This window comes from Molossus molossus, unplaced genomic scaffold, assembly GCF_014108415.1.
Source record: "Molossus molossus isolate mMolMol1 unplaced genomic scaffold, mMolMol1.p scaffold_m16_p_1, whole genome shotgun sequence".
Taxonomy (NCBI): Eukaryota; Metazoa; Chordata; class Mammalia; order Chiroptera; family Molossidae; genus Molossus; species Molossus molossus.
Window position 1 is genome coordinate 63,707,619 of NW_023425344.1, and position 15,468 is coordinate 63,723,086.

The 15,468-nt window shown below is 38.7% G+C and overlaps 1 protein-coding gene across 1 annotated transcript in view; it reads right to left on the reverse strand.

Annotated features, from left to right (window-relative positions):
- WDFY3 (WD repeat and FYVE domain containing 3) overlaps positions 1-15,468 on the reverse strand; it is a 251,523-nt gene that overhangs the window by 51,278 nt on the left and 184,777 nt on the right. Inside the window, exons 36-43 of the mRNA XM_036256644.1 lie at positions 11,664-11,763; positions 9,459-9,619; positions 8,157-8,386; positions 6,409-6,512; positions 4,947-5,129; positions 3,810-3,967; positions 2,670-2,747; positions 1,086-1,313 (exon numbers count right to left, since the gene is read on the reverse strand). Of these exons, the coding sequence (XP_036112537.1) occupies positions 1,086-1,313; positions 2,670-2,747; positions 3,810-3,967; positions 4,947-5,129; positions 6,409-6,512; positions 8,157-8,386; positions 9,459-9,619; positions 11,664-11,763 (1,242 nt within the window). The remainder of the gene's footprint in view (positions 1-1,085; positions 1,314-2,669; positions 2,748-3,809; positions 3,968-4,946; positions 5,130-6,408; positions 6,513-8,156; positions 8,387-9,458; positions 9,620-11,663; positions 11,764-15,468) is intronic.

The window sequence follows — 15,468 nt, forward strand, 5'->3', positions numbered from 1 at the left end:
TAAACTACCTCATATATAATGTTTTGACAACTGATAACACATCGACATAATAGTATTAGGAGACTGGATGAAACTATAAATTTGTTTAAATTCCCAGAGCTGAGATTCCATGACAAAAGTGAATTTCTAGGGGGAAAACAACTACTCATTTTGTAGGCAAAGGAATATTTCTGGACACTGAAGAGCTGAACTACTATTTAGAAATGTTGCCCTGGCCAGTTTGGCTCAGCGGTTGGAGCGCCAGCCTGCAGACTAGAGTCCTAGGTTCGGTTCCCGCTAGGGAAATGCTATGAGGAATTTTTAAATTATATTCTGTGGATGTTATACTCCTGTGTTTACTCTTCTAAAATATGTAGTGACTTTATTGGGAAAGACTCTATTTTCCCAGACATAAATACATGATTCTTGAGTCATTATCAGCTTAGACAATTTTTTTTCTTTAGTATTGTGAACAGTCTTGAATGAAGGCTATGGGAAGGGTAACTTGCCTGTATAAAAAGGGATGTAAGGTAAATGTTGTTTTAAACCCATGAAGTTGGTGAAGCTTCTGCACACAAATGGAAGCATCTACAAGTTCAGGCGATTGTTCCTCAGCTGCTCTTTAGTATCTTCCAAGAACACCGCTTAGTGCCGGTGCTCAGTTTATTTCCTGAACACTCACTCACGCAGTGCTTGTTTTATGCCGGACACTATTCCAAGTACTTGACAAATTTTAACTAACTTAATCCTTCTAGTAGCTTTTGAGGTGAAACCATTATTTTCTCCACTCCAGGTATAAGGAAACAGAACCCGAAAGAGGCCTAATGACCCCCACTAAGTCACCCAGTAAGTGGAGTGAGAGAGGCAGGCTTTGAACTGGGCAGTCGGGTCCGGAGTCCTCGGTCTAAACCACTTCACTACCGGGTCCCTGTGTCACTGCTGCGTCCTCTCGCTCCACTGCACCACCCTGAGGTTACCGTCTACTGCAGCATACGGAATGTTCAAAATCAAGTATTTTAGGTAACTGATCTAATAAAGAAAGATGCTTACAAAACAGAAAAACACTGTCCAAGAGCCACTGCAAACATTTAATTCTGCATACTCACCGCCACATTTGTCTCTTGCTCCGTTTCTGGCACATAAGGATAATGGTTATAAAACATATCATTTCGCACCATTTTCTTCCTCATCCTGCAGGGCCCTTCTGTCATCTCCAACATCCACTTGTCTAGATGGGAACCGATGGGGGGACCCCACAAGCCTCGCTCACGCAGCAGTTCGTACTCAATTTGGCACCACTCTTCGGTCACGTACTTCAAGGCATTTTGTTGACGCTGTGGGGAAGGAGTCTGGGTTGGTTTTCGAGCAAAAGCAGGAGGAACAATGAAAAGTCCACAAATACCTTAAAACCAAGTTACTATCTGAAAACAAAACCAATTCTTGTCATTTCAGCCAATACTATAAAATTACACTGTGTATGGTTAAAATAAGCTACTGATTTTGTGAGAAGGTGGGGTTTTGTGGTGGTGCAAAGTGATCATTTTAGCACCAGGTAAACGACAGGTGTGTACAGGGAAGGGTGTGAGTGTAGCTGAACAGAGTCAAAGGAACTGTGTGACCAGTACACAGGAAAGATTGTAAACATTACTTATGAAAATACACTGAAATGGTTTGTCCAATGTGAGTTAATAAATAAACCTGGAATTTAAGGATGAATCCCCCGCTCCACCCCAAAACTGTAAAACAGCTACCAGAGCAAATAGGGGAAAAAATCTAGGAAGTCAGATAAAAAATCTTGCCAACACACTAGATTACTGATAAACTTTGTAACATTTCCAAGGATTTTAGGTAAAGAATATAAACATGCAGCTCTGATAGGAAACTTCACATCCACATAAAAAGTTTTACCAATAGGTGGTTATAACTAACTTCTTTAATGATTCATTGAATATACGTATACAACCTAAGTCTAAGAATAAAGATCTCTTTACACAACCAACAGCACAGCTTGCTGAATGAATAATCACCAAATTACATGATATCATAGTAGTACATATGTGTTCAGGGCAGAAGCAGAATTTCCTAAAATAACTAATCTAATATTATGACCATAAAATATTAGCAATTTAGCATTCAGAAATATTTAATAAACCTTAATTAAATAGTTGTTTTGGAAATAAAATATTAAGGATAAATTGTAGAGTAATAATGAATTCACCAAGAAGCTTTCATTGAATTTATTTTTTTACTGACATAATCACCAAGTACCAGTAATAAAAAACTTTATTTTTAGTTTTTCATGTTTTTAGAATTTTAAGTGATTTCTCGGAAACGTTGATGCATATTTTCACAATCTCCTTAATGAGTCTGAAAGACAGGGATCTGTACTGTATTTTAGTTTTTATTAGGAACAAAGACTGCTGTATGTCACTATTGAATGTCAACAGGATTCAGCTGTGCAGATTTCAGATTTGTTGACTTTATAATGCAGTTTGCCTTTAGGAAATTCAAAGTTTCTATCTTAAAACCAGTGGCCAAAGTAGCTTTTGGCAGGGATAATTAAATCATCTAACAATGAATACAGTTCAGCAACTTATCCTTAAACTGGGTAGGAAGATACCAGGAGAAACAAAGTCCTTTTCCACTCAAGGAATGCAAAACATACCATTACTGTGATAACGAATTCTTACCTCCTGATACTCCTTATACTGTGTGTCTACTAAGTCACGAACAACAGCGATATGTGTGAACATCCACTGAGAAATCTCCTAACAATGGATGGAAAAAGAAGTTTAATAATTCATGTATTTCTTGGAAAAATGAGTTAACTAGCCTTGAAATTAATGATGAGCAATTTGTTAAAATTCTGTTAAAGGCACAACTACAATAAACTCAAGAAACTGAAAAATTATATGATGAAACTAAAAGAGGATTGTGGGCTGAACACAAAACCTCCTCCCCTGCCCCCATCCCAAGCTCCTTCAAGGAGGGGCTTGCTGCCGAGCTGCTGCGAATGCTGTCACTACCTTCAGGGATCATCTCAGTGGCACAGATCTGTTGGGGCACCCCATATCTAATCACTGGTTGATTTGGGGGTAAGCAGGCTCAGCCATTTCAGCTCAGTAAAGGTCAACTCTGACAGGCCATTTTGGTTCCTAAAGCTCTACTTAGGTTGACTCAAGCTGTCACTGGACATACACTACAGTCTAGCATTTTTCTGTGACCAATCCTGCTTCCATCTTCCACAGGTAATGACCACAAGGGCTCCCCAGTGAACATCCTGCACACTAAACTCCACCTCAGAGTGTGCTTCCTGGAGAACCCAAACTGCCCCATGGCAAGGTGCATACATACTGTTTCCCTCAGACCCTTTCCCACTAAGACTCTGGGATGGCACAGGAAGTACAAGGAGGAAGAAATTAATACTGGAAGTAGATGAGCTTTAAAAAAATCAGCCATAGATATACAACAAGATTTTTTTTAAAGCCATTTTGTTCTACTATTGCTCTAACACTTATATAACTATTAATAACAAAATCATTGAAAGTTTGTAATAAATTATCCATAGTCTGATCACTTATCAATATCTGAATCTCATCTTATGTCCAGTTATGAAATGGATGTAAATACACAACACCTGTAATGCAATTTTATTGTAATAAAATGGGAGAAGTTCCCAAAATTTGGGTTATTTCTCTCCTAAAGCAAAAATGCAGAAAAGTTCCATTTCAAATAATACGTTTGTAAATGTTAAGTGTGTTATATAAAACACTACAACTAAACCTTGAAACTTAAATGTCTAATATTACCAATGAAACTAAACAGTGTACCTGGGTGGAAAGACTGTGTTTATTGAGACCACTTTCCTTTCGATTCCTTCTCGATCCTGTTAACTTGGAAAGACCAAAGCCACTGCTGACGCGGGACAACTTGGACTGAGTGGTGGGCACTAAAGCTTCTCCTCGAATTATGCATTTCTTTTCATGGGCTATGACATTAAAATTAGATTATTTTACAATTTCTTTATGTAGTATTAGTCTTACTTTAATACTTCTGCATCATGGTGACACACCACAATTCTGGAGTCATCAAAAGCAGCTTACACTGCAGACACAGACATTCGCTAGATGTTTCACATTTACTCTCCGGTGATCTTGGATAAGGGTAGCTGTTTAACAATAACTATACCAGCTGAACTTACACTTGGTTGAAACCTCACAGCTCTGCAGTAATATGCAAATTTAATGAAATCGGTTTCTATGTTAAGAACAATCCACAATCCTTTCTCTAAAAATCTTTGGTGCTGGGTATACTTTGGAATTTAGAATGTTTTAAATTTTAAAAAGGTGATATGGTATATATCCTAAATATTATATAGCACTACCACAGGGTCTATGGTGATAAACCATAATTTAACATGTTAATATTTCTGCACAAAATGTATGTATTTCTGCACAAAAGTAGAATAGAGATAGGTTATGTTTTGCTACCAAGTGAATTTTGGGATCAAATTAATATAAAAACTGGGTTTTCAGGGCTTTTTGAACTGCAGAATTAAAGCAGGGAACTGCGGACTCAGCCAAGATGGTGACCAAACTAGAGCTGTGAGCAACACATTCGTCCCAACTCAGAATCCTGATGTACACCACGTCTTAGATTTTTTTTTTTTTAAATCTGAGAAGAAAAGCCAAATCTCAGCATAATCATTCTAAGAATGGGTTATATTGACTGTATTGGTTTTTATTTCTACTGCTGTCACAATATCCTTTTGGGAAAAGACTTTAAAAATGTATCTTTATTGTTGAAAGCACGACAGTTGTTCCCCTTTTCCCACTTCCTCCCTGCCCCACCTCCACCCCCGGCCTTCACCTCACTTGGGAAAGTTTTAATTGCGTATCTAAAGTGTACCCATATATAACAGCCATGTGTAAATCTCTTGGTCACATGATCTCTGTAGACTTTCTTACCCAAATGATTCTGCCAGCATTTCAAACCAGCTTCTTCAATGAGTGGCCTTGCTACAGCTATGTCCACGTGGCCCCTTTCATTCACAGGGAGAGTGACTTTGAAAACCTCCTCCAAGACTTGTTTCTTACTATGTATCAACTCAGTCCAAACTCTATTGACAGCTTTTATGAGAAGCTGACGCCCTAGGAGACAAAAAAAGCAATTGATCAACAACACAATAAATTTAGTATTTTTCTTCATGATTTACTTCTAAGAATTTTAACTATAGTACTTAGTTGTCAAAAACATGCTTCATGTCCTATCTAGATCAGTAAAAATTCAGGTAACTAAAAATGTCGCTGGCTACTTGAGAAACTAAAAAAAAGAAAAAAAAAATTATGCCCACACAAAAGACTACAGTTTTATTTATAAAACTGGTAAGCATACATATATTTTATTATCTAGTTTCTAAATAAGAACAGAACATATCCCTCATTTAAAATGTTGGTGGAGATCTTAATATTTAAGGTAAACTCAAAATGAAGCTGTTCTTGAATATTTTGCAAAAGGCAAAAAATAATAAGCAAACATTTTTTCTTAAGGTTTTTACTATTGAATTCCCTCTTGCTTTACATCCCTTGCTATCTGGATCAGTCCTGCTCTGGATCAGTCCATCTTCAGCGGCACCAGAACCACCTGGAGGTCTGCTGACTGCTGGGCAGTTCCTGACCCATCGGGTCTGAGTGGGGACGGATTATCTGCTTTTCTAACAAGTTTCCACATGATGCTGATATTGAGAGTCTGAGAACCTTACTTTGAGAACCAATGTTCTTAATGATCAGTTCCTGGAGGGCAATAGGGGCGATGTGAAAACAGTTACCATGTCCTCAGGGCCTGGGGTTCCAGAACTTTCGGTGGAAAGAGAGACAACAAGCCAATGCTTAAATAAGGCAAGCATGAGTGCTGGACTTTCACAGGATAAGATATACGTAAAACTACCCCACTGTACTGCTGGGGAGACAAACACTACCATCGTTGTCTAATTTTATTCTATTTTATTTTTACTAAACAATGTGGAAATAAAGAAATCAATCTACTCGAAGACTTTCATGTATAATACTTACAAAATCAGCAGGAAAATAAAATGAAAAATAGAGAGAAAAATAAAAGAGAGAGATGGTAGCACTGACAACCTGTCTTGGGCAATACTCGCCTCCAATGCGCTATGCCTACTATGGTAAGTGCTAAGTTAGTATTTGTGCTACTAATTGTGCAAACTTAATATAAGTCTCCCACCGTTACTACAAAACACTGAGGTCTGGCAGTATTGGTGTTAGTGGTTTTCCCATCTTGGCATAGGACTTGCAGTTACCACGTCAGTGGGCACTTCGGTGCATGTGCAGGTACATCCTGCTGGAAGACTGGCTGGCAGTGTCGTCTGCCAATGAGTGTGAAGGGAAGGGAAAGAACTGAGGTTCTCACCTTCACTAACATCTTGGCTGTAACCACCTTTGATGTCAGAGGGGATCATGATGTGCCATGTAGTCATGCGTGCTTCTGCTTCCAGTCCAAATCCATCCACGTAGCTGAAAAATGTGTCAGTTTGAACTACATGAAGGAAATGATTATAGCTAAAAAAAACTCTAATAAATATTTTCTGCAGACACAAGTAAATGCTGGCTCTATGACAAAGTTCCATATTGACAGACGACACTTGGCAGATGCCCCAAACAGAATGTCTAGTTTATTTAAAAAGTGACATTTTTAAGGGGTGATCGCACAAAACCAGTAGACTAAATGTAGTTAAACTAAACTATAGCATCAAGATGAACGTCTTAATATTTAAGATGCTTTCTGATGAACACTTTTACCTAAGGACTACCGAAAGCTCATTTAAGACACCCCTCATCCTGCGCCCCTGGCCCTCTCCAGTCTCCATCGCACCGCTCTGCTCCAGCAGCAGCGAAGTCCTTGCAGTGCCCCAAATGTCTCATACGCGTTCTTCCCCTGAGCCCACATGGACGGCTTTCTTCCTGCCTCACTCTTCCTCAACCTCTGGAGGGTTAACCACCTCCTCAGCCAAGTCCAAGACACGACTGAGCAGGTGTTTCTTCAGGTTCGGGGCACCTGTCATATGCTCCCAAAGCACCTTGCTTCTAGCTTCTGGCAGAGCATCAGCACACCTCATTGGTCTTGCTTAGTTATCTGCCCTCCCTCCCAGACTGCAAGCTCCCAGACCCTGCCACAGGGTCTCTCTTGCTCGCATCCTGGTCTCTAATTCGATGCCTGGACCCCAGAAGACATGAAGGAAGTATCTGTCAGAGCAGTCAATGAAAAAATACTAATTTCACCCATTCAGTATACACCTTTGTATTTATTCACTGCATTATTTTATTTCTATTCCTCTTAACTTCCAACAATATGTCTTTTATTTATTTAATCCTCACCAAGGATATTTTTCTATTTCTCTTCAGATAGAGTAGGAGAGAAGACGAGAGAAGGAGAGACATATCAATGTGAGAAGGACACATTGTCTGGTTGCCTCCTGCACAACTCTAACTACGGCTGGAGATGAATTGCAACTGAGGTACGTGACCTTGATCAAAATTGAACCCGTGACTCACTGGTCCAAGGGCCGACACCCTACCCATTGAGCCAAGCCAGCCAGTATTCTATTTACTTTAAAAGCAAACTTTTTAAAAGTATATATGTGACATGGTGATTAATGAAAAATTTAAAGATATAGGAAATTAAAGAAAAAAACTAATTTCATTGCAAAAATGCAACACCTGTCTTTTGCCTTTGCATGAAGTTTTAATTATTTATTTATTTTTAAATCCTCACCCAAGGATATTTTTCCATTTATCCTCAGACAGAGTTGGGGGCGGGGGGCGGGAGGAGAGACAGAGAGAAAGAGAGAGAGGGAGAGGGAGAGGGGGGGAGAAAGAGAGAAACACTGATGTGAGAGAGACACATCGATTGGTCGCCTCTCGCAGGACCCCAACCAGGGCTGGGGACTGAACCTCAATGGAGGTATGTGCCCTTGACCAGAATTGAACCCGCAACTCCTTGGTCTGCGGCCTCATGCTCCAATCCCTGAGCCAAACCAGTGAGGGCTGCACGACGTTTTAAATAAAACTGAGATTCAAGGAAAAAGAAATGTTACTATCAATAAAAATAAAACAAAAAAGTTCTGATGAAATAATATCTAAGACTCTCAAGGAGTTTACCTTCCAACATGAAGATTAACAAGGCAGTGAGCCAGACAGCTAATGAATTCTTGGTCATGGTTCCCAGGTCCCAGGATCAAGTTCCTGTTTACAGTCAGGACCCTGAGTGAATCAAGGAGGGCTACTTGCTGCGGCACAGTTTTGTGTGGCCGTGAGAACTGGTACAGGATGGTCCTGTTGAGGCAGTGGTAGACCGTATCCAGTGACAAGCCCTGTGATCTTCTCTTTGACTAAATGTTAAAGATACTTTGTTCAGTAAGATGGTCAAAAAAAGATCTGCTTATCATTCACATATTAACAGTTATTAAGTTTATTATATAACAGATGACATGGTAAATACTGGGGTGCTAAGTTAAAAAATATAAAGTTCTTGCTCTTATGGGGTTCAGAATGCAAGAGACACATAAACATAGCTGAGTGAGATGAGTGCTGTGTAAACATACACCTCCCAGTGAGGAGAGCTGGTAACGCTTTGGCGGGCAGAGCAGCCTCCCCAGGAACATGAGGGAATGCCATCTGGGCAGAGTCTTCTACCACACAAGTTGTGTTTGGGTGAATGACCTCTACTCAAAATTACTGGGGAAAATATTACCTAAAATTTTTAGTAGAAAACTTTTGATATTCCATATTCATCCCCTCACTTGAGAACTTCTCTCTTCGGCTTAAATACAAATTTAGCTCTTAGATAATTCTTGGGCGATAAGAAAGAATGCAGGTGCCATTCTAGTAAAACATGGTTATAGCATTTCCTACATTCTGCATTATGTGTTGAATATCAGCCACTCATGCCAAACAGGCTGATATTCCTCAGTCGGAGGTCCCACCGACATACACTAAAATAACCTCATCAAAGGAACAAGGACTACATAACTCGGTAAGATTCAGGTACAAGAAGAGACCATTCCTTCGATAACAACTCTTCATGCTCTGTTAGCCTTTACACACTGATGTATCATACGGTAAAGAACTTAGCAAACTGTAGTACTTTAAGCTATTTAAATTAAAAGGAAATTATTCAGCTACCTGGGCAGCAAGCAGCAACAACTGTGGGGAGACTATGAGAGCCCACAGCCTGACAGAACCGATGACTTCACAAGGGACACATGGGCACCAGGGTATGGTTAAGGGGCAAAAGGGTTATAAGTTTACATTTTTTATTCACTTTTAATACGACGAGTTTATGTTAAATGTTAACATTCATTATCTTATTAGTTACACTTATTTCCAACAATTTTGGCACCTCAGGTATAGTTTTTCAATCAGAAAACATGTATTCTACAAGTAATAGTGACAATAGATTACCTGTGCAATTAGTTGAATTATAAAATCTATAAGAAGTTTAGATTCTTTGTTGAACATGCCTTGCCAAAGCTTGTCCACCACACGTTGTGTGAAATAAAACACATTGTTCACCAATACCTGGTAGCTTCCTCCACTGGTAATAGGCAGTGATGCATCTTCCCCTAAATTCCAGCAGGAAAAAGATGTCTAAGAAAATGGATATCTAACAGCATAAGACCAGATCCTCAAGCAAATCAGGCTAAGGCAAAACGAGCACATCTACTACACTGAGAAATGAGAGCAATAGCTCGATGTACTACTTTAAGAAAATGATGTTCATGGCCAGAAGTCATGATAAATGTTGGAATAAATAACTTGAGTAGGATAAAAGTGTTATAGATTGAGACGCTGAAGTCTTTTATTGCCTTAAGACAGTCCGTGATAACCAAACAGTTTTTCAATGGAAACTGTGAGTGACAGATGATCTCTGTTTCAGAGAAAAGTTAAGTCTGTTTTTAGCTGTAAATTGATTCTGTAAACTAGCAAAGGGTAAAACAGACCGTTACATGAAGCTCGATTTTGGAGTAAATCTTTAATAGTGATGAAGCAATGGAGGCAGGAGAGGTTCAGGAGAACTATGAACAGTAAAGCAGGGTGAATGTGGTGGTGCCGAGGGGTGCCTTCACCCTCCGTGCCTGCCATGGGCACTGCCTCGTAGACGCCACCCCAATGTCTCCAGGCGCTCTCTATGCACACGCTGCTTCAGGACGAATTCTCCTGCTGCTTCTCCCAGCAGAATGCCCCCTCTGAGCCCGTCCTTTCTAGAAATTCTACAGCCTCTGCTGATTGCGATTATTCCCACCTCACTCTAAATTACTACATTATGCAAAACTCATTTTGTGTCCTGACACAGTAGGATAATACTACATAAATAGTATCACAAGTGATAAAAACAAATACAAAGGTTTGGTCTTACACCATGCTTTGAGAGCTGCTTGTTAAATCAATACTAAAGATTTCTTGACAAGTGACTTTGCAAAACTATGATAATTTAGTAACATGGAGGCTCTACGATTAATATTATTACCAGGAACACAAGTAGCAAATGAACTAAATCATTACTTTTCCTTCTCCTTTAAATTCAATCATTGTTTTGCATATAAACGTTAGCTCCACTGTAAATGTACAAATTTTATATTTTTATTATAACTACATAGAGACATACAGAAAAAAAAATTTTAATGTGTTTTGAATTTATGTCTTGGAAGCCATCCTACAGAATAACATATGCATATCTAAGACCCAACGATTCCACTCACAGGTATATACTCAACAGATATGTATAAATATTATATGTATAGGGTGGGGCAAAAGTAGGTTTACAGTTGTTCATATGGAAAATACAATAATTAATAAGAATAAACTGTTTCACATACAACTGTAAACTTACTTTTATCTCACCCTGTATATGTGACCCATTTAAACGAGAATGTTTATAGCAGCTTTATTTTTAATTGTCTCAAACTGAAAACTACCAAGTGCCCATCAATAGCAAACTGGATACATTTAGATATTCATATGATGGAGTACTACACAATGACGACTCCTGCTACATGCAACATGAATAGATCTCACAAATATGATGCTGAGTGTGAGAAGCCAGGCTAAAAAGAATGTATAGTGGATGATTCCATTGATATAAAGTTCAAAAGAAGCAAAATCAATCTGTTGTGTTAGAAGTTGGGACAATATTTAGTGTGTTGTAACTAGGTCAGGGTAAAAGGGGTGTTTCTGGGGGTATTGGTAATGCATTTCTGAGAGGTTTTATACAGGTGTATTGTCTGGGTGATAATTCATGGAGCTCTACATTTATAAACTGTAAGTACAACAATAAAAATTAATGTAAAAGTATTAGATATTCATAAAATATAACAGTTCATGTAATGCGTTTCTTTTGAAAACATTTTTTCCCTTTCTGGTCCCCCTCCTGCCACCCAGCGAGCACAGATGCAGACAAGCCCGAGGTGCTTCCTGCTGCTGACCTTTACCCCTGATTCAAAGGAAAGGGCTGGGGGCCTTTTCCTCATTACAGAAAAATACATAAGAGGAGGAAATGCACAGAAAAGAAGGGAAGGAGATGAACTTAAAAAGGAGATATATCTGGGTAAGAGAGAGAAAAAGATAGTAATTATAGATACTTTTAAAGTGAAAATAAAGTAGTATTACCCAGTAACACATCAGCTGCAAGCAAATGGTCCATCACACTATCCAAAATGTAAGTCTGAAATTCTTTTTGCTGCGTTCTTGTAGATCTTTCAGGCGAGGCCTAATCAATGAAATGTGGAATTAGAAACAGAACCAACTAATAAACAAAGATAAGGGCTCAACCATAATTACATTACTAAACATATCAAAGGATTCAAAGAACTTACTCATAAATAGTATAACACAAGATGATATATCTTCTTATATTTCTGACCACAGAATTTAAAAAAATTGAAACAAAGGTGAAACATCATCTTCTTTTGAATCAATTCCTCCCAAAATACTATTTTAAACATTACAAATGTTTAATAAATATCTGATACTCTATCGCTTTCAAGTGATATGGTAGTTTATAATAAGATACAGGTTTAAAGAATCATAAAGCTCATTCTGGATCATAATCAACTCAAGGTGCTTAATGGGATAATGAGTAGGTTTTATCAAATCTTAAGTAAAGTTTTGAAGTCTGCAAAACAGAGGGACCATAGAAAATAGAGAAGTAGCTTATCAGCCAACAATATTTATTTTCACTTGATTAAAAGTACTCTTTTGTATTCCACAGGATTTATGGCTGCTCAATCACTAGTGGGCATTAATCCTGATTTCCTCTCGCTTAAGCTTTACATGAGCGATTGTGACCAGAATTTACACTTGTTTTTGGCTCTAAGTGCCAAGTTCAAATGTTCTTGCTGAGATTTATGGAGCCTAAGTTTTAAAAGCCTTAAGATGTCATGAATGCATGCATAGTTGTCTCAAAGGTGCTTGTTTAAAAAACAACAACAAATCACCAATTCACTGGACTACTGTTATATACCAAACACAGTGCTTAATTTTATGTACCTCATTCTCACTCTGTAAAACATCCCTTTGAAGTAGATACTGCCATTTCTGATTTAGAGATAAGGTAACTAATGCTTAGAGAGGTTAATTTGTGGTCAAGTCACAAATAGGATTCAAACCTCAATTTCTTTCTTTCTTTTTAAAGAAACAAGTCTTATTTTTTAAAAATTTATTATTATTTTTTAAATTGATTTTTAGAGAGAGAGGGAGGGAAAGAGAGAGAAAAAAAAACCTCTAAGTGAGAGCGTGACATCGATTGGCTACCTCCTACACACTCCCCACTGGGGATCAAGCCTGCAACCTGGGCATGTGCCCTGACAGGGAATCAAACCGACAACCCTTTGGACGCTGCCCAAACAACTGAGCCACATTGGCCAGGGCAAACCTCAGTTTCTTTGATGCCAAAGTCCATGGCCTCCCCTGCTGTAACATATTCTCTAGCTCTACTAAAAATCTCCATTGTAAAGTTAACAAAGGCACCAGAGCAACTCTGCTACAATCCCTTATCAGTCTTTCAGATAAACCTGGCCGGCACAGTAGACAACCAGGAATTCAGAGCAGAATGAAGACATGGTAAGCACTGTGATCTGCTCCGGCCTCTGGCTCTCAGATCCGTCTTCCTTGTGAGAACAGCCAGCCAGTCAACATCATCAGTCTGCAAAGAATCGAAGCCTCCTTTCGAAGAAGGCCTGGAGATACTTGGAAAACCTTTGGGTGCACAGGTCAAACAGCCCGTGGGTGTTGGGCTCTGGGAGCAAGGGTCTTTGCTGTTCTGCTCTGAGGGTTTGGAGCTTCCCATTCTGACTTCAGTATCCCTCTTGACTGATTCTCTTCTCTGCTATTTTATAGTGCTCTCCTTTGACCACTTTCCCACTTTCTTTTGGTTTGTTCACTGCCCTGCAGTCACACAGGGTAGATTTCACTCCGATGTGAATGGGGGTGAGAAGGTGGCTGGACTAGAGCACTGAGCTCAGACTACATAAATTGCTTACAGTATCAGACAGGCACACACCACCAACTCAGGCCTCTTAGTTTATTTCCTTCAGGAAACATATAAATTCTTAGTGATCTGCTCTCACGCACCTCCCTCCTGCTGCCCTGGTGGCATTCACCTGCAGTAAACCCACCTGACCCTTCACAGATGCCGTGTGACAGCTGAGGACAATGATGAACGGGAGCTAGGAGACTCACTGAGCCCCTGAACAAGCTATCACAGGCCACCTGACTATATGCCAGGCACTATGTTATGAATCTTAAATATATTATCTTACTTAATTCTCCCAATAGCCCTCAGAGACAGGGTGCATTTTTATACCATTTTAAAGATGGACAGACGGTAAGAGGTGAAGAGAACTGAGGATGGGCAAGGTCACACAGCTATAACCAGCACACCTTTAATTTCTCAAAATAGTTTTTGCTGGGTGGTGTATACATATTTAACTTTCATAACAATCATGCAGAAGAGACATTATATGACATTCCCCAGGAGAACGGATTTAGCTCAGTGAGATGAAAATACTTATGTAGTAAACAGGGCCAGAATTCAAACCAGGTGTTTCTCACTCCGAAGCCCATGCTCTTTCTGTTACACCACTCTGCCTCCCACCACTCTGCCTCCCTTGCGTTTGGCCTGTGTCCACTCAAACCAGTCGCTATGAATAGAAAATCTTTTATTTTTATAGACTGCAAATAAAGATAATTTCACACATTCTTTTGTGGATACAGTCAAGCAAGTAGATACTCTAATGACAAAATTCCAACAATCATGAGACTGAAGATGGCCTGGCTCGAGTTATCAGGCTGAAAACAGGTTGGTTCAAACCCCTTTCTTCATGCAGGTAAGTGGTAAACACAGAAGAGAATTCTCTTCTTGAATTTCTTCAGCGAGAAAGACTTCATTATCAAAGCTTTCAAAATCGTATGTTTGTAATTTGTTTTTTCACACCATAGGAAGACACAAAGTAATACTATTTTCACTAAGTATTTTTGTATGTGTATTCTGTATGGATGCATTAGATTTAAATTTCCTCAAAGTATTAAGTTAACTTGTAAAAGCAAATTGGTATCTGCCTTATTAGATGGTATCATATCTCCCTTATTAGATGGTATCATATATACCTGTTTGGGAACTGCCAACAACATCATTATAATCAAATTACTCAAAAATACATTAAGAACATACTGAGGCACTGTGTGAATTTTGTGAGAAATAAGGACACGCAAAAGTTGGTCCCTAACTTTAAGAAATTTATAACCTATCTGGGAAAAATATAACTACCACCCAACTCCCTAGTACAATCAGACAATTCCACTGTGAGGTAAATTAGTGTCCATAACAATGAGAAGGTTACCTCAAGGTTAATACATGTCGTCTCAAACTTTACTTACTGAACAGTACGGAAAGGCCGAATAAGAGACTCCGATATAATTTATGCATGGTTAGTTAATGGGCTATTAGGGTTCCTCCAAGACTAAAGATTTTATTAGTGGATTTTTACACTCAGCTCTTATCTTCCAGATATGTGTATTTTCTTTCATAGCTAAATTATGCTTTTTTTCCACACACCTCTTCTGAATTTTATTGTTATTTTCATTTTGCATAGAATGCTTTAAATTCCTATCTGATGCACTAAGATACTGGTCATCTCTTTTTTTTTTATTTTTAAAGTTTCCAAGAACAAGTTCTACCAGGCATGCTTTTAAATTCTACCATGTGGATTATTGATAAAATTGACTATTTTACTGATAATATTAAACACTGTGGTCCTAGTTAAAATGCTAACATGAGTGGAACCTAAATTACATTAGTGATTTCTTTTAATTGACCAAACTGAGATAGTTCCCCATGAATCAGATAAAACATCTGCTGTGGTTTTAAGGTTTCACATAAAAGGTTAACTGTGTTAACCACTAGAGGGAGCAAAGA